The sequence below is a fragment of the Cetorhinus maximus genome, chromosome 11 (genome assembly GCF_964194155.1).
Source record: "Cetorhinus maximus chromosome 11, sCetMax3.hap1.1, whole genome shotgun sequence".
In the NCBI taxonomy this organism is placed as follows: domain Eukaryota; kingdom Metazoa; phylum Chordata; class Chondrichthyes; order Lamniformes; family Cetorhinidae; genus Cetorhinus; species Cetorhinus maximus.
In genome coordinates, this window is record NC_135889.1 from 51,296,818 (window position 1) to 51,315,156 (window position 18,339).

Here is an 18,339-nt window from a genome sequence, read left to right on the forward strand (position 1 = left end):
ATACCAGCCTCCCACTGCTCCTGTGGTCCCTATAAGAACAGTTTATCTAAGTGGGCTGCAGTCTGCTCAATAGCAACCAGTTACTTCAACACCTCTTTGTTCCTTTTGTCTGTGACATCTTTTGATTATCTGCTCCTATCACTGCTTGCTTGTCCCTACAACCAGCCCCCCCACCCCAACACACACACACACACACACACACACACACCCCCCCCCCCACCCCCCCCCCCCCCCCCCCCACCTTAAACCAGTTTATATTTCACCCCTCTCCTAACCTTACTCAGTTCTGCTGAAGGGTCATGAGGACTCGAAACGTCAACTCTTTTCTTCGCCGATGCTGCCAGACCTGCTAAGTTTTTCCAGGTAATTCTGTTTTTGTTTTGGATTTCCAGCATCCGCAGTAGTTTTTTGTTGTTAGTTACTTTGAAGACACTAAGTAAATGCAAGACAAAAGTCTCCAAGCACCTTAGAAATGGAAATTAACTGGGTAAATATTCCTCAAGCCATGGCAGGAGAGATTAGGAAATGAACAAAATCTTGTCAGAAGGGTGGGTTTTGAGAAGGTTTCTTAAGTTGGGAGCGAAGTGGAGAGGTGCAGTGTTTCATGTGAGAGTTCCACCAATAGTGGTGGTGGAAGGACTGTGCAAAAGGACAGTCAGAGAACGGAAGTTGCAAAGATAGGGTGTATTGAGGTTGTGGAGGGATTTGAAGATGGGGGACTGAGGATTTAAATTTAATATATTGCGGGACTGGGAGTCAGTTTAGTTGAGGATAGTCACAAGGGGGTGGGCAGAATAGCAGTTTATGGCTCCAGCATTATCCTCTGAGAACTGAGATGAAGTAAAATCTGTTTAAAATCTTCCAGCTTTGTGCAAATGTAAACACATTAACTATGACATCATTAGTATGCCAAAGGCATGTTTAGGGTTATGTCTTTGTGTGTAGAAGTGTGTGTCAGTTATTTTGAAAAAAGCTTTGTCTCTAGCTTATGCCTGTTATTTTCTTGTGCCAATTTAATTACTGTGGTGTCTAGGAAATTAATACTTTGCTTGTGAGTTGTGGTTTTAAGTTTAAAGGAGGGGTGATGATTATTGAGGATATTGATGAATTCTTTTAATTCTGTATCTGTGAGAGTCAAAACACCCCAAATGTCAACACAAATACAGAAGCTAATGTTATTATATGACTGCATCACTTAACAAAGGAGTTGCTGAGAATGAAAAAGGAGCCCCTAAAAACTGAAAAAGTAGGGAGTTGGTGATATTTTGACCCATGATTTAGAATGAAGAGTACAAAGGGGCAGTTTCATGGATGAACATTCTTGGAGCCAAAGAAACCTTTGAAGTCTTGGCTTGACGGTGATGTGGAAAGGGAAAGTGGTTTAAAGGGGGAAGGCTAGCTATGGTGAAAGGAGCCTTGAGTAATCCATGCTTTTGAAGATGATGCTGGAGCCATAAGCTTTGGCTGGAGAGAATGAGGCACACGATTGAACCTAGAAAAAGATCACTGGATCTAATACTAAATGCTTCAATCCTTCGATTTCAAAATGATATGAACTGTATCCAGGGGAATGGCAAGGATGAGAGATCATGAGTTAATTGGTGGGACCTTGATCACTTAGAAGGACAAGGGAGCAGATGCTTGGGAAACTGCGAGTTCCCTTCCAAATAGCACACCATCCTGATGCGGAACTACATCACTGTCCCTTCACTGTCACTGGAATTCCCTCCATAAAAGCACTGCGAATGTAACTACACTATATAGATTGCAATAGTTCAAGGTTGTGGTTCACCATCGCCTCCTTGAGTGCATTTCGGAATGGGCAATAAATGCTGGCCTTGCCAGCAACATTGATATCTCAAAATCAAATTTTAAAAAGGGCATTGGAGGAAAGAAAAAAAAGCAAAGATGGGTTGGAAGGCAGAGAAAGAGTTGTAAGTTGGAAAGTCTGATGTTACTCTGACATGCTGTTGTAAACTCCATATTGAACAAGTGTAATTTTTCCAGATTGATGAATGATTGGAATGCTGGATTGTGAGGTTATAGATTGTAGTGTTGTACACTTCTGCTGTTGTCATGCACGACCAGTTTTGGATTACTAGATCTATCTTTACTCTGTCCTGCGTAGTTTGGTGTTAGTGATGGAGGGTGTCCTCACTGTGAAAACAAGACCTGGTCTCCACAAGAAATGTGCAGTGGTCACATTTTCTTATTCATTTATGGGATGTTGGTATTGTTGATGAGCACTCAGTGCTGTTAGGGAGGGAGTTGCAGGATTTTGACCCAGCGACTGTAAAGGAACAGTGATATATGTTTCTAATTCAAGGTGGTGTGTGAGTTAGAGGGAAACTTAAGTGGTAATGTTGCCCTTATTTTGCTAGGTAATAGAGGGCATGGGTTTGGAAGGTGCTGTCGGAGGAGCCTTGCTGAGTTTCTATGGTGCATCTAGTAGTACACACTGCCACCACCGTGCAACCATTGGTGGAGGGAATGAATGTTCAAGGTGATGGATGGGGTGCCAATAATTCCCAGCCTCTGACCTCTTGTAGCCACAGTATTTATGTGGCAGGCCCAGTTAAGTTTCTGGTCAATGACAATCCCAGAATGTTGTTGGTGGGGGCTTCAGTGATAGTAATGCCATTGAACATTAAGGAAAGATGGTTAGATTATCTCTTGCTGGAAATTGCCTGGCACTTGTGTAGTGCAAATGTTATTTATGAACTCGTGTCTGAATGTTGTCCTATTTACCAACCCTGACAATACTGTTGTGGACAGGTGCATCGGTGATGGGTAGATTAGTGAGGATGAGGCCAAGTTTATTTCCAACCCCCCCCACAACACCATCTGGAAGCCCAGTCTGGCAACTATCTGCTTGAAGACTGACCAACTTGGTTAATGATGATACCAAGAACACTCTTTTGATATTGGACATTAAATTCCCCTACCCAGAGTATGTTGAGTCCTTACCACTCTCAGTGCTTTCATCAAGTGGTTTTTCCCATGGTGAAGTCCTGATTCATCAGCTGAGGGAGGGCAGTTAGCAGGATGTCTGTTTGCTCATGTTTGATCTGAAGCCATCAGACTTCATAGAACCTGGGGTCAATGTTGAGGGCTCACGTTCCCCACTGCACCCCCACCCCTTGTGAGTCTGCCTTGCTGGTGGATAGGACATGCCCAGGGATAGTAATGGATGAGTCTGAAATGTAGCACTCTAGATGCAGTCTAACCAAGGACCTGAACAAGGATAGAATTGTGATCTTTTGATTTGTATTGAATAGTTTTGTTAAAATAATCATTATATTAACGTTTGCTTTCTGCTTTGCTCATGAATCTGGAGTGGTCTGTGCACAATAACACCCAGATCCTTTTCTCTCTCAACTAATTGCAATGTTGTTCCTTGTAAATGGTAAACATATTCTGCATTGATCCTGCCTATATGCATTACATTGCATTACTTTGGGTTAATTGCAGTTGTTTAGCCCATTCCCTTCTCCAGATTTTTGTGCTCCTACAGTCTTAACAGTAGTGCAAATGTTTATCTATAAACTTGTGACCATACCCCAATATGACTGTCCAGATCATTAATGTGAACAGTAATGGGCTTAATACTGAACATGTGGGCTACCACTAATAACCCGTCTCCAGGTTGATCCATAACCTTTGAGTACCTTGGGTATCTGAGTTCATCTAGTTCAAGCCTCTCGATCGTCCCAATTTTAACTGCTCCACCATTGCCTGATGTGCCTTCAGCTACTGAGGCCTTGAGCTCCGAATTCCCCCCTTAAATCTCTGCCTCTCTACCTCTTTTAAGACATATCTTAAAACTTACCTTTCTGACCAAACTTTTAATCATCCCATCTAATATTTCCTTATGTGGCTCAGTGTTAAATTTGCTTAACAGCCAGGGAGCAGCTGAGGATGCTTTTGTGTTTTTGTTGGTGACCGCAGCAAGACAATGTGCCTAAAGTATGGCTGGCTTCTTGGAGATGCTTATTGGTACAAGATATGTTTGGAAAGGAGAAACTCAATAAATGAGGGTGCGTTGGGAGGTCCAGTGGATTTGTCAAAAGCCTTTCTTTTTTACATAATCTATAACTTAGCTGGAATGTTTACCTACACCCATATGGCTACTGGTTAACAAAGTTGGGGTGCCTCAGTGACACAAAATGGCTGGACCCTCCAACTGCATGCAGACCTGACAATTTTTGGTCTTAACTATACCCTGTAGCTGTTTGCTTAAGTAGCTAACTTTGAGAGTTTTCCATTTTAAAAGTCACAGCATCGCCTACAGGCAGAACAGAAATTACAGTTAAATGTTGCCATTTTTGTTATAGGTTTTCTAAAAATACAAGGCTTCTCAGTGTATTTTGGAAATTAAATTTTGCAACCCAATCAGCGATTTTAATATATAATAAATTTTCCCTCAAATTTGTCTCTCTCTACCCCACTCCTCCTTCAGCCCCCAGATGTTTGTTGGTGGTTGCATAAGGCCAGGTACAGAGCTTGAAGAGCAAGTGTCCAAAATGACCAGAAGCAAGTAAAAGGAATGAGAGTAGCTAAAGGATGCCATTTTCCCTCTTTCACCTCCAAGAGATGCAGCTGAATTCTGATGCTTAAATGTTAGAAGTATCTACCACTTCATGATTTTGCCGCAATATATTGTGCTGTGTGAAAGCTGTTACTTCTAGCATGTCTATCCGTATATTTCTGGAATTATATTACACCGAAAAGGGCAATATTTAGGTTGTTTTCAGTGTTTAAGATTGAGTATTTGAGGTATTGTTGACAGTTTAGAATTTTCCTTAAACAATTGACTCCCAGTGTTTGTAAAAGAATGGTGCTTCCCTTTGCTTAATTGATTTAATGACATGAAATTTAATTTTCAATACATAGATTTCATCTGTAGTATGTTTGCAAACCTCTAAAACCTAGGTTAAATGAAGTTGGATATTTGACAAAATATAATTAACTAATGCATCCATAGAGGTGTGGTTGATTACATTTAATGTTATCATGGAATGTTGTACAGTGAGTCAAAGTTTTGGTCACTAGTTACAGGAAGCTATTTTCAGGACCACACCTTTCCTCCTTTTAAATAGAGAAACTGGCATGGTCATTTTAGTTGTAGCAGTAGCTTCAGGGGGGTAATTGTTACAACTGAATTGGTGGCCTTGCAACAAATGCAGTAAAGGGCAATTTTATGTAAAGAATCTCTAAGAACTATGGATGAATAGGGATTTTCATTTTTGGGAAAACAAGACACTACATGATACTTGAAATAGTTGTCCAGCAACCAAATCTACTGAAAGGTCTTGATGTCTAACATTCCAATCGAATAGCTCAAATGTTTCCCATGGCAGAGCATTACTAGGAGTAGACAATGTTAACGAAGGGGTTTTCTTTTCTGTTAATGCGATTGTTATTCTGTTGATTTTCATGATTAGGTTATTTGGGACTTTTTCTGCTCCTACCAACGAAGTACAATTTTATATGGACTAAATCCAGCTTAGCATGTGGCAGTGTTACTCTTGCCAATAATTATTATTAGTAAAGCTGTTCTTATTTGACATTGGTGAATCTGTAGTTGAATGACATGCAATAAAATCCATGTCATTGAGCAAATTTTATAATTAATGTGTTATAAAACTACATGAACTGTGGTTTGTACATCAAATATTGCACTTAGTTTAATAGTAACATGAAACTTTATTTCTCATCCACAGACTTCCTCTTGGTGACATAATCCAAAGGCATGATGTTAGGTTCTACATGTATGCTGACAATACCCCAGTTTTAATTCGCCCTCACCTCTCTTGACCCTCCACTGTCTTTGTTGTCAGACTGCTGGTCCAGCATCCAGTCCTGGATAAATTGCAGTTTCCTCCAATTAAACATTCGCTTCTACAAAACCATTATCTCCAATCATAATTAAACCCACTAGTATTGCCCCCCATTTTGGTTCCTGCGAGCCTTGGGGTGCTAATTTTGGCTTTTCTGTGCACAATTAGTTTGTCCATCTATCACAAAGTGGCTAGACCATATAAAGTGCCATCGGGCTTTACTCTCCTATATCAAAATGGTCCATTCCTCCAGGATCATCCTGGAGATTAAATGTAATTTCTGGTTTATTTTCTCCACTACCATTTGCCTCCTGCCCACTCCATTATGCAAAAAGTGTGAGAAGCCCTTAGACCCCTTTGTAACTAACAAAAAGAGCATCTGTTCAGCTGCCTCTTGTGCTTCCAGCCCTTCCCTTTGCCAATCATGCCAACCCCCTACTTGACTCCTATCTACCCTAGCCTTGAACCCATGCCTTTAATTTCTCTCTCATCTCTCCCTGTGTCCTTTCCAAACTCATCTTGTCCATGAGACCCATTCTTTGCTCCTTTTAAATCCCTTCCCACTAACTGCTGACCATCCAACTTCCCTTCCTGGCTCACATAGCTTGCATTGTCATTGATTTCTTCATTTCAGATACTGTCTCCCTGCCATTCAAAACTGCCGTAATAATTGCCTCCTCCAAAAAAGCTCTTGATCTTCCCTTGAATACTAGTGCCTCCCAAATCTGTGACCTTCTACCCACTCCCATGTGTCTCTTGGATTCTGCCCCCCCGCCACCCACTCTCCTGTGGCTCTCATATGCTGTTTCCCTCCGCTGTCCCCTTCAGCGCCTCTCTCCCCCACCCTCTCTGCCTTTTTCTCTCTCTCTCTCTTTCTCTCTCTCGCTCTCATATTCCCACTTTCTGTGCTCACATTTCATTCGCTCCCCATCTCTTTCTCCTCTTTTCCCCCCACCCCCTACCAGCCTTCTCCCCTGGGGGATTCACTTGAGTTTTATAAGTAGACATGGACTAAAATTCTGGATTAGGAGGTTTATGCTAGTAATCTTTAACTCTCTAAATATAAAGTAGTGTTAAGATTGTCTCTACTTCTATTCTTCATCAGCTGGATTTCTGGAATGGAACATGCTTATAGTGAATGCTTGTCTAAAGGAGAAGGTTGGAAGCTAAGACAGTAAGAATCAAATAAAAAAAAATTACAATCATTAGTAGTTATGGTGCAAATGGCAGAAAACAATTCTAAAATGTCAGTGTATGTTTACTGTCCGATGTTGTTGGAATCTGAACCATATGACCAGTGGAAGAATTAACTGGATATGATTATGACCCTACCAAAGAGGAAATAATGTATGGCTCTGGCATTGTCACTACCTTCCAGAAGTGAAGTATTGTGTAGCTGGATGCCTGTCAGTTGGATAGCGATGAAGCTTTAGACCTTCTATTAGTGCTCTTGGATGAAATTTGCACAATTTGCATCAGATGTCTCTTGCCTTGAAAAAGTTCCTGGGAAACAGTCATCGCCCTCAGTCTTCAGGGAACCTTCCAGGTCCCCGGGACCTGATGGCCTACACCCTCGGATTCTAAAAGTGAGAATTGCAGAGATGGTGGATGTGCTAGCTATGAATTTCCAAAATTCCTTAGATTCAGGAACAGTTCCACTAGATTGGAAGTTGGCAAATGTTACACTGCTTTTCAGAAAAAGAGGTAGAGAGAAAGAAGTGAACTACAGGCCATTTAGCCTCATATCAGTTGTTGGAAAAATGCTGGCAATTATTATTAAGGAAGTCTTAACATTGCACTTAGAGAAACATAGTATGATTAAAATAAATTAACATAGTTTTACTATTGGGAAATCCTGTTTGACAAATTTATTAAGTGTTTTTTGAGGATATAACTAGTAGGGTAGATGAAGGGGAACCAGTATATGTCGCATGCGTAGATTTCCAGAAGGCATTCGATAAGGTGCCACATGAAAGGGTAATAGGCAAAATAAGGGCTCATGGAGTTGAGGGTAATATGTTAGCATGGACAGAGGATTGGTTAACAGGTAGAAAACAGTGGGCATAAACGGGGCTTTTTCAAGCTTGCAGGCAGTAAATATTGGAGTGCCGCAAGGATCAGTGCTGGAGCCTCAGTCATTTGCAATCTATAATTAGTGACTTAGATGAAGAGGTCTAAGTTTGCTGATGATACCAAACTAGGTGGATAGGTAAACTGTGGAGAGGACTGTGGATAGAAGCTGAAATGATATAGACAGGTTAAGTGAGTGAGCAACAAGATTGCAGCTGGAATATCATGTAGGGAAGTGTGAAGTTATTCACTTTGGTCCAAAGAATAGAAAAGCTGAATATTTTTTAAAAGGTGAGAAGCTTTTAAATGTTGATGTTTGAAGAGATTTGGGTGTGCTGGTACAAGGAATGCAGAAAGTTAACATGCAGGTGCAGCAAGCAATTAGGAAGGCAAATGGCATATTGGCCTTTACTGCAAAGGGATTGAAAGACAAGAGTAAAGAAGTCTTCCTACAGATGTACAAGGTTTTGGTGAGACCACAGCTGGAATACTGTGTGCAGTTTCGGCTGTCTCATTTAAGAAAGGATATACTTGCATTGGAGGCGGTACAGTGAAGGTTCACTAAATTGGTCCCTGGGATGAGGGGGTTGTCCTATGATGAGAGGCTGAGTAAATTGGGCTTATATTCTCTGGCGTTTAGAAGAATGAAAGAGGACCTCATTGAAACCTACAAAATTCTGAAGAAGCTTGAAAGGGTGGACACTGAGATTGTTTCCACTGGTCGGGGAATCTAAAACCTTGCGGCACAGCCTCAGGATCATGTATGACTGAGAAGAGGAGAAATTTTAGGACTCAAAAAGTTGTGAATCATGGGAATTCTGTACCCCAGAGGGTTGTGGATGCTCCATCATTGGATACATTTAAGGCTGGCTACACAGATTTTTGGTCTGTCAGGGAATTAAGGGATATGGGGAGTGAGTGAGAAAATGGAGTTGAAGCCCCAGATCAGCCATGATCATATTGAATGGCTGGGCAGACCTGATGGGCCATGTGGTCTATTCCTGTTCCTTTTTCTTATATTCTTAAATGGGGCATTCCGTGATGACACAAAGGGTAGAGAGCTCAATGATTGCCAAACTTTGAAATGGTCTAGATACTAATCGCAGGTGTCAGTACAATGGAAGGATTAAAGACAGGCAGGATGAGAATAAACACACCTACAGCTATTACAGCAGAAGACAAAACTGTAATAGCAATAATTGGTGAATGAATCTTAGAAGTGACCAAGGAACAGTTAAAAGGTGCGTCAAGTGTGACTTGCAGTTCATTGCATGATACTTCACAAAGGTAAGAGGCAGGTCTCGAAATGACATGACAGAGTTCTGAGGAAAAGGGGGAAGGTAATGATGAATCTGAACAAATTATGCTGGTCACAAGGAGTTTTAGTCCTGTGATAAATGTCAGTTGTGGACCTGTTTAACTGTGCAGTGCTTGAACTTAACGGGATGAGGAACAGATGGGTTAAAACGTTACCTTCGCTAAAGTTAAGGAATATAACATTACTACTTGCTTTAAATTTGGTGATGACAAAAATCATATGTTGGTCAGTGAAATGCTGCATAAAATTTTAGCTGATAATCAGACTGCAGGTTGACAACAGCCTGATGAGGGCATTTTGTGCAAAGAATTCACTCTAGATGGTTTCAGGGTATAGTCCTTAGTCTATGGGCAAAATCCCAAATTGCTTTCAGTGCTGTGTGATAGTACTCCTGATCTGTAAGATGCTACATTAGCTCAGTTTTTTTTTCTGCACATTTGAATGGTTTGCATGCAGGAAGACAAACAATATCTTGGACCAAGGGCTGGATAATGGTAATGTTAGTGATCATGATGCACAGAACAGAGCTATCACATCCAAAGGCCAATTGCCCTGAGCGGGTACTCGGGTAATATATATTCCGAGGAGTCTAGTGAATGGAGTGATGACATTTGTGGAATGTGCAGAAAAAGCTACTGCCAAGTTTAAATATTGGTTGAATGTTGAAGATAAAGACAGAGAAGTGAGATCCATGGACTGACAGAATGGGGTGAAAGATTGGAGAATGAGACAGCATGGTGCAAGTACTGGTAGTGGGCCTGGAATTGGCTCTTGTGAGAAAATGATCACATACTAGAGAAAGACCCTTTGATAGTGTAAGAGGACTGTATCTTTATCCAGTAAAGCTTAGTTAGAGAAGCCAAGCAGTAGTGACAGGTCCTCAGCTTCCATGGAGATATCAAAACTCATGTTTGTCAGGGAGGAAGAAGCAGGGAAAACCCCTTCCATCACTCATCAGTGGCTCCAAAGCCTTCAAAATGGTATCGCAATTCTCCCCACTACCCCAACACTCTTCCCGACATCCGCTCTCAACTTTCCCCACTGCTCTGATAACACATTTCCCCCGCTCCTGCCTCACAACTGTCTTCACACCCTGCTCGCTCAACTGTCCCCCCAACCTCCCACTCCCCTCTCTGCAACCTCACCCCATTTCTCCCCCTGCCACCCCACTTGGGGTTATGGCAATTTAAAAGCATTGAAATGGGGTCACAGTGGGGAAAATGTTTGGGATTTACTAACATATGCTATCATGGAATCTCATATTGATACCATGGAAGCTGTTGTGCTTAAATACAGTTATTAGATTTAATGCTTTAAAAAAGTTTAATGTGTAGTTAAGAATCCTGTTAGCTTATTTTGGTATATTAATATTGGTGTGTAAAATTTGTTTTGATTTCATCCTTTTTCCCTTCCATCCAAACAATGTTGGGTCTATCTGGGGCATCAAGCTCACTCCTTCCACAGATATGGTGCATTTTTCTATTTCATGAACTCTACTCAACCAGTTTGATTTTCTAATGGTGATGAATAAACAAAGCTGAAACGTTAAAGGAGGATAAAGTGCTGACCTCACTATGACCATTACTCTAAGGTCCCCTCCTACCAATAGTCTTGGGGGAGTGCTTTCCTTTATGGACAAGCATTATGCCCCTTCCAGTAAAAAGCAAGTTAAAGCTTGAGCTACTGTCATGTGATTTACTGAGCTCTGCTATAGTGCAGTGAGACTACGCTTTAAAATTATCACTTTACATGTCTTTCAATTTTGTTTTTGCATGCTTAACTTGACTTTACCTGGATAATTTGGTAAGTGTGGATTCCTTTGCTGCGTATAATGTCCGTTAGTTGAAGAGTATTACCATAGTTGCGTAACCCTTATTGATGTGCCTTTTTTGTCATTTTAGATGAAGTATTTCAAACTGTTCTTTAGCTTAACACAAACTGCAGTATTAGCACTCAGTGTTTGCTATATTGGTAGTTTGGAAACTGTAGCTGGTCATGGTGTTACAATGAGTTAGTGAGTTGACCCATAGGATATTGATCCATTCTGAAGAAGGGTCGTTGACCTAAAATGTTAACTGTTTTTATCCACAGATGCTGCCTGACCTGCTGAGTATTTCCAGCATTTTTCTGTTTTTTGTTTCAGATTTCCAGCATCTGTAGTATTTTGCTTTTGTAATAGTTGCTACTGCTGGTTTAATCTCTTTATTCCAACTGTCACAAATTGCTTCATGTTTTGAAATTTGTAGTATCTATTTTAGTTGACATACAGAAGTTATTTTCAAAATGCTTAAAAAAAAATTACCAGTTGGCCACTAAAACCTAGAGCTTTCTCCAGATAGTTATTTCAAGAATTGTAATGTTTTGGGATTAGCAATGTCAGGTTTTCTGTATATCTTAAGCTATTTAATAATTTTCTTTTGTACAAATGTCATGTTTCATTTAAAAAAGAAAAGTTGGAGCCATATTGCATGACAAATATGATGTTGCTTCAAATGGTGTAATGTTCTACTTTATACATTATAAAGGTTAACATGAAGTGTTTATTGCATTGTATATGTTTTACTGCAGTGGTCCAGCACCGTAAAGGATGGGAACACTTGACCCATAGAATAGTTTATTAAAGGGCCACCGTTCTCCACTGAGCAAATCAAAATGTTGGCAATTAAATTTTATTTTGTGGGTTTAGAATACAGGTATATGCAGATCAAACCTGGAGGAATAGTAGTTTTTTTTTTAACTGAACATTGGAATATTTTCCATAATTGCATTTAAATTTACTGGCATTAAACTGAGTTTTGTGCTTTAAAAATGTGTAGATTCCTGTAGGTAAACTGCAATGCTGTGTCTGAATAGCCTTGTTCCTTGTCTTCCAAAGTAAACATGGTATGAAACTTGTCATTAATAAGGAGGCTTTTACCCATTTAGTGTTCTGGTGAGTTTCTGCTTGGGCTAATCATACAATGGGTACTTTGTGTAGTGTTTTATGGAGTTTGGAGTTAGATGCTTGGTTGATCTGAGCACATTTTGGGCAAACTTTTTCCGAGATTTTTTGTCAAATGCACTAAGTGGAAGCAAGACTTTTTTAAAAATGCTGGTCTGTTAAACTTGGCTGTCTGTCAATAAGGTTCATCTATAATGAAAATGTAGCATAGAAATGCCAGTGTAAATGTTATTCTAGTTCTAGGCTGGTTTGTTTTCCTGGTAAAACAGTATGGCTGTTGCATAAAATAATGAAAGGTACAAACAGGCGCAAAAGTCCTCGGTACCAATTTAAGAAAAGGCATTGATTTATTACTATGGGCCTGTTACATTGCCAGTATTGTATCAGTGTGATACAGGTTCAGCTTTGCAGAGATGCAACGCTCAGAGTATAAACAGGAGCATGTTTTGATTGCGTTTTAGCAGGTGGTTTAAAACCACCTGGAAAAGGTAGCCTATTACTTCACTGGCTACAGGAACTCTGGAACTGATGTGCAGCAAACTTTTGTGAATTTTCATTATTTTATTTTAAAGCCTTTAATGCTAGCAAACAGATGACTAGTTTATCAGCCTTTTGCTAATATAAACTACTGAGTTCACTTTTGGATGTTAGTGAGTGGAGCAACATGTGCCGGCTGTGTAACTTCACTGCATCACTCCAACTAGCTACTGACCTTTGATTCCAGTGCTGTGAGAGTGTCATTAATGTTAGATTGTCTAAAATTGAGAATTAATGTATTAATACAACAAGTGTAAGTTGTATAGTAAAGATGTTTTTTCTCCTTTTAGCAACAGCTGTCACAACTACATAAGGAGAAGCAGGAAATTTTGAAGAACCTGGCACTTTATTACTTCACGTTTGTGGATGTCATGGAATTTAAGGTAGAAATACTGACCTATTAAATGTGCGGATTAATTTTAGCAGCAGTACGTAAATGCCTCCCAAATTTTGAATTACTGTAAATCATGGCATATAAGGTGTCTATGACAACTCCATGTTCCTGGCCCCAAAAATCATGTTTTTGCATATATTCACTATATAAGTCAACTCCCCCATCCCCCTTCAGCTACGACGTTATACTCTCATTAGTGGTCAGCCTCAATTTTTCACCCCACAAATGTATTTTTTTTTCTCTTAGCTATACCTTTATAACTGGGCACAAGTGATCAAGCAGGTGATGCAGGCTGTGTTGAAAAGATGCACAGGAGTTTAAAACAAGCCCATTCTTTGCACTGGATGAAATTTCAAAATGGCGAACCCCCACGCCAGCAGTTTGCTTTTATACTTGGCATATAAGTCGACTGCTATTTTTAGAGGGATTTTTCAAGGCTTCGAAGGCCAACTTATATGCTGACATCCTCACTACTTCATGCCAATGTGAAACTCTTGTGACCAATTTGCTAATGTCAAAATAATGCCTCAACTGATGGCTCATTTAGGTATTGAACATCAGACTTCTTTATAGGCTGGGCTCAGTAGCGTGGTGTAGAACCTTCCCTGCTTGGTGGTGGTAGAGCTGAATCCCACTATTTTTGTGGAATTAATTTCCATTATTTGGATATTCCACTTTGAGTAGAAGTCATGTAATATTGCTGATTAGTTAAATGATTTGCAGTTCTGTTTCCTGGACTTCGTTTACCAATAGCTCAAATTTGAGAATTTAAGAACTAGACTCTCTCATGGAAAGGGCTTTCTTTTTTTAACAGTATCATGTCATAGGGATACTTTACATGGACAAGGAACGTTCATATGTAAATTAAATTTAAATATTGCTCACTGATATTCCTCCCCCCCCCCCCCCCCAATGTTTAATTCTTAAATGGTTCTGCCATTATCATGTAACTTACCTGTCTATACTTCTGTTTGCTTTGCTCCTCTTCCTTCCGTTTACAAATTATTCACTGCTCTGATCTTTTATCCACTAGTTCCTGCCCAACTCCTACCTTTGCTGATGAGACCAGTGTGTTACATCCATTCAGCTCCAACTCCTTCTGTTTCCTCATGAGAAAATTGGGGCATTGCGATTGAGGGGTGGGGCTATCCTAGTCACCTATTCACTATTTAAAGAACCTGCTCGGACAAAGATGCACTTCCACTCATTGTGTAAACCTAAAACTATAATAAATGAAAGAGTTTTTGTTTATCAATCTAGTTATTTATTTGCAAATAAAACCTTAAATATCCTGTTGTTAATTTGAAATTAGCCAATTGGGTTATCCTATAATCTCCTTGGAAGTTTTGCTAATTACCTTTCCTGCAACTTACACTGTGATGGCTTTACCTATCCTCTGCCTTGTACTGTATTTGCTTTGTCCCTGTGCATTGCACTACTTTGCTAGCTGAGTTCCCATTCGTGCCTTTTATGTCTGGCTGGATATGTCCCATTAATTTGCCCTGGCTGCATGAGCACATTGCATTAGTCCTGGTTTGTGCTGGCTTTGGAACAATTTTCCGTCCCTGCATGCCCATGCGTTCTTTGGGTTGATATTGTTTGCACTTTGCACTACCTCATTCTGCTGTTGCGCAACTTACAACCAATTTCATGCTCTCTTCTGCTCCCAGTCTTGTAATCCCCTTGGAATTCTCTGATCCTTTCCTTTAGTATGAATAATACTATCAATAATAATGTCACCTAATTGCATAAATTGTTTCCCCGATAGGATCATGTGAGTGAACTGCTAAACACTATTGACGCTTGTCAAGTTTTTTTTGATATTGTAAGTATTTTCAGAAGTTTACAATAATTTTCAATAGTTCCCAAATTTGAATTAATTTTGAATAGATTTTTCTTTCATTACCCTCTGCATCCAGACTGTCAATTTTGATTTAACCAAAAACTACTTGGACTTGGTTGTAACCTACACAACACTAATGATAATGGTGTCTCGGATTGAAGAACGGAAGGCAATTGTAGGCCTCTACAATTATGCGCATGAAATGCTGCACGGAGCTAGGTGAGCATTGCTCTCTATTTGAAATCTATACATTTTGTATAGGTGTAGCTCACGTAGTGTATGTTTTAGCATTTGAGAGAACAGTTGTTAAGTAGCCTTAATACTGTTAGTAAGATCTTTTAGAAATTTGACTAGAATGACAAGCTCTTAAATTACTGATGAGTAGCAAATTGGATTTAAAATACAAATCATTTACATGATTATTTAAGGAAAATACTAGTCAATATCAGTTTCATTTTTGGTCTTAACAGCATGTTTGAATATTGAGTTTATTGTCCTGGTATTCATTCTGTTTCTGTCATGAATGCCGTGGACTGCGCACTACATGTCGCATCTCTTGAACCAAATGTGTCTTAATGGAACTAGGTTTATATGTATGGAATACTTATTTATGCCGAAACTTAATGTTGCTTTCTGCACTTTATCTTTGTAAGAATATATATTGATGAGTGAATATCCATTTGTTACTTGGCAATAGTTCAACGAAATATATACCGAATATGATACATGTTTGATTTGAAGTGTGTGTACTGTTTTGAAGTGGTCTTATTAGATTTTTCAGTTAATGTGGGAAGGTGGAGATGGCCCATATTGGGTGAAACACAGGTATTTTGATCTGAAGTCCTGCGATAGCTTACATTTACAAGTGTACTGTCATATTATCTGACCTCCGGGCCTGATTTATTCTGGTAACAATTCCAAATTTGCTGCTTGTTCAGTTTGTAATGCTAAAAATTGAATAAATGATAGCCTTCTGCCCAATAAATTAAATGATAGTTTATATCCAAATGTGAAAGAATTGTCATGCTATATAGTGACATTATTCTTTCCATAAAAAGGCGCAAAGTATGTTTGATTGAGAAAACAATGTGCATAGCATGATGCATGTTGTCTCTACCCACTTTCTATAAAGCTCCTGGAACTGCACCATTGCATCAATTATTTCTCCTCACTACCCCTGTAGTTGCATCTTTCAATATTGAATTGGAGCAAAGTTGCAGTCTCAAAGTGCAGTAGTAGTTTAAATTGATCCTAATTGCTTTTCATGGTTTGTAAACATATGTTGCTTCCAAAATAGGCCAGATAATGTTTTCATTGTTGATGTTATTCAAAGCTTTGTGGTGGCTGGAAGAAGTGGGTGGGTATCTTTTGGGAATCACTGGGGGAGAGGGCTGGCTCTGTTCAGTGAACCTCTGGAACAAAAAATAGCCCCGTCCCTATTTGGGCATACACATAAAGCAAAAGCAAGTATAAAATTGAATCATTACTTCTGTCCGTTATATACGTTCAGCTGGAAGTAGTGCTTTACCAAGGTATCATAGCAACAATCATTCACTATTACGGTCATGTTTTTTTGGAATGTTATTTGAAGAGTTGTTGAAATAAAGAATAGGAACTTTGACATTCAGCACCAAGAATGCTCCCCACCTGCTGAGAGCACTGAATCATAAAGTATACTGTCAACATCAAAACAAACTTAATAACTGCACAGATGGGATAGTATATCGACAAAGGCATTCCTGAACGTTCATCAGCATCAGTTAGTCTCAAAAATGGGCCTGCATCAGTTGATGCCAGAGAATTTTTGGCACTAATGCTGTTGGAAATATATTGGCTAATAAGTATCGTACGAGCCAAAATCTAAAAGCATAGACCCATCTAAGCATTATCGGATTAACAGTGCAGAGCCTCACATGGTTGGGAACACAACAATGATTCTGGCTATGGCAGAGTTGTTGCTCAGACTTCCTTTAGTGCCAGTTGGCACTTTGGTGTGGAGTTCAAATGACACATTGAATGCACTGTACAGAAATAGACTATTCGGTCCCATTAGTCCATGCTGGTGTTTATGCTGAGCCCTTCTTCATCTAATCCTATCACATATCTGTCTATTCCTTTCTTCCCTCTCCTTTATCTAGCTTCCTCTAAAATGCATTGTAACATGAGTCAGTACTCCCAGCATTCGTTCTGTCCCATACTCTAGAGTTAGCGATATGTAGTAAATACAAATTACATGGGTATGATTATTTACCTCCTTACTGCAATTATTTTGCATACCACCTGTGAAACACAATGGGTGGGATTTTCCAGCCCCACCCACCGCCAGATCGCCCGATCCTGCCGAAAATCAATGGACTTTTGGCTGGGCCGCCGAATGTCCTGTGGCGGGTCCAGCCATGATGGGGCCAGAAAAATCCCGGTCAATGTCTTATTGAAATGAGGAGCATATTGAAAGATGATTATCTGGTGTATTAAATGTTGCTCTTTTATCTAAAAACTGTTTAACATGTTATTGAAAACAGCCCATATAATATGTTTCTGACAGTGATCGTGAATATCCAAGACTTGGTCAGATGATTGTAGATTATGAAAACCCACTAAAGAAAATGATGGAAGAATTTGTACCACATAGCAAGGTAAGGTGGGAGGTGATATTTTCCTTCATGCGTTTTTTTAAAAACTGTTAAACTTTGGGTTCAAGTGTTTTTCTTTTTTCTACTGCAATCTGTCATCTTTAACCTCTCTGCTCTGCATAGTCCACTCTTGCCTCCACCATAAGTGCATGGAGTTCATGGACTTCTTTGTCACAAAGGTTGAGACTTTATGATCAGCTGCCTCTGCTGTGTTCCTTCCTTCCACTAGCCCACCTGGCCAAACTTCCCCTAATTCCCCTCTACTCTAGGCCAAACTCCTATCTTTCTTTAGTTTCTCTCCTATCCCCTCCCTGCATCCTCAGAGTTCATCTCGTCCATGAGACCTATCTACTGGTTACTTGACCGTATTCCTGTGAAACTGCTGGCCGCCCAGCTCTTCCCCCACCCCCGGCCCCCATGATAGCCAGCGTTGTTAACAGTTCTCTCTTTCCTTTTAAATCTGCCCTCATCATCCCTCTTTAAAAAAAAACCCTTGACCCCACTATCCTTACAAACTACCACCCCATTTCCAACCTTTCTTAAGTCCTTGAACATATTGTCACCTCCTAAATCTGTACCTATCTTTCCCTGAACTCAATGTTTGAATCCCTGCTATCGTGTTTCCACCGCGGCGGTGGATGGGTCTGGAAAATCCCACCCATTGTGTTTCACAGAATAATAAATGGAAAAACAAATGACATCCTATGAGACTTGACCTGTCTGCAGCCGTTGACATGGTTAACCACACCATCATCCTCCAACA

At 39.9% G+C, this 18,339-nt stretch overlaps 1 protein-coding gene across 2 annotated transcripts in view; it reads left to right on the top strand.

The window, feature by feature from the left end:
* The window catches only part of nckap1 (NCK-associated protein 1), a 210,791-nt gene that overhangs the window by 58,685 nt on the left and 133,767 nt on the right, over positions 1 to 18,339 (top strand). For both annotated transcript variants that reach the window (XM_078551916.1, XM_078551917.1), the window contains exons 3-6: positions 12,997 to 13,089; positions 14,869 to 14,925; positions 15,020 to 15,162; positions 17,489 to 17,579. In XM_078551916.1, the coding sequence (XP_078408042.1) occupies positions 12,997 to 13,089; positions 14,869 to 14,925; positions 15,020 to 15,162; positions 17,489 to 17,579 (384 nt within the window). The remainder of the gene's footprint in view (positions 1 to 12,996; positions 13,090 to 14,868; positions 14,926 to 15,019; positions 15,163 to 17,488; positions 17,580 to 18,339) is intronic.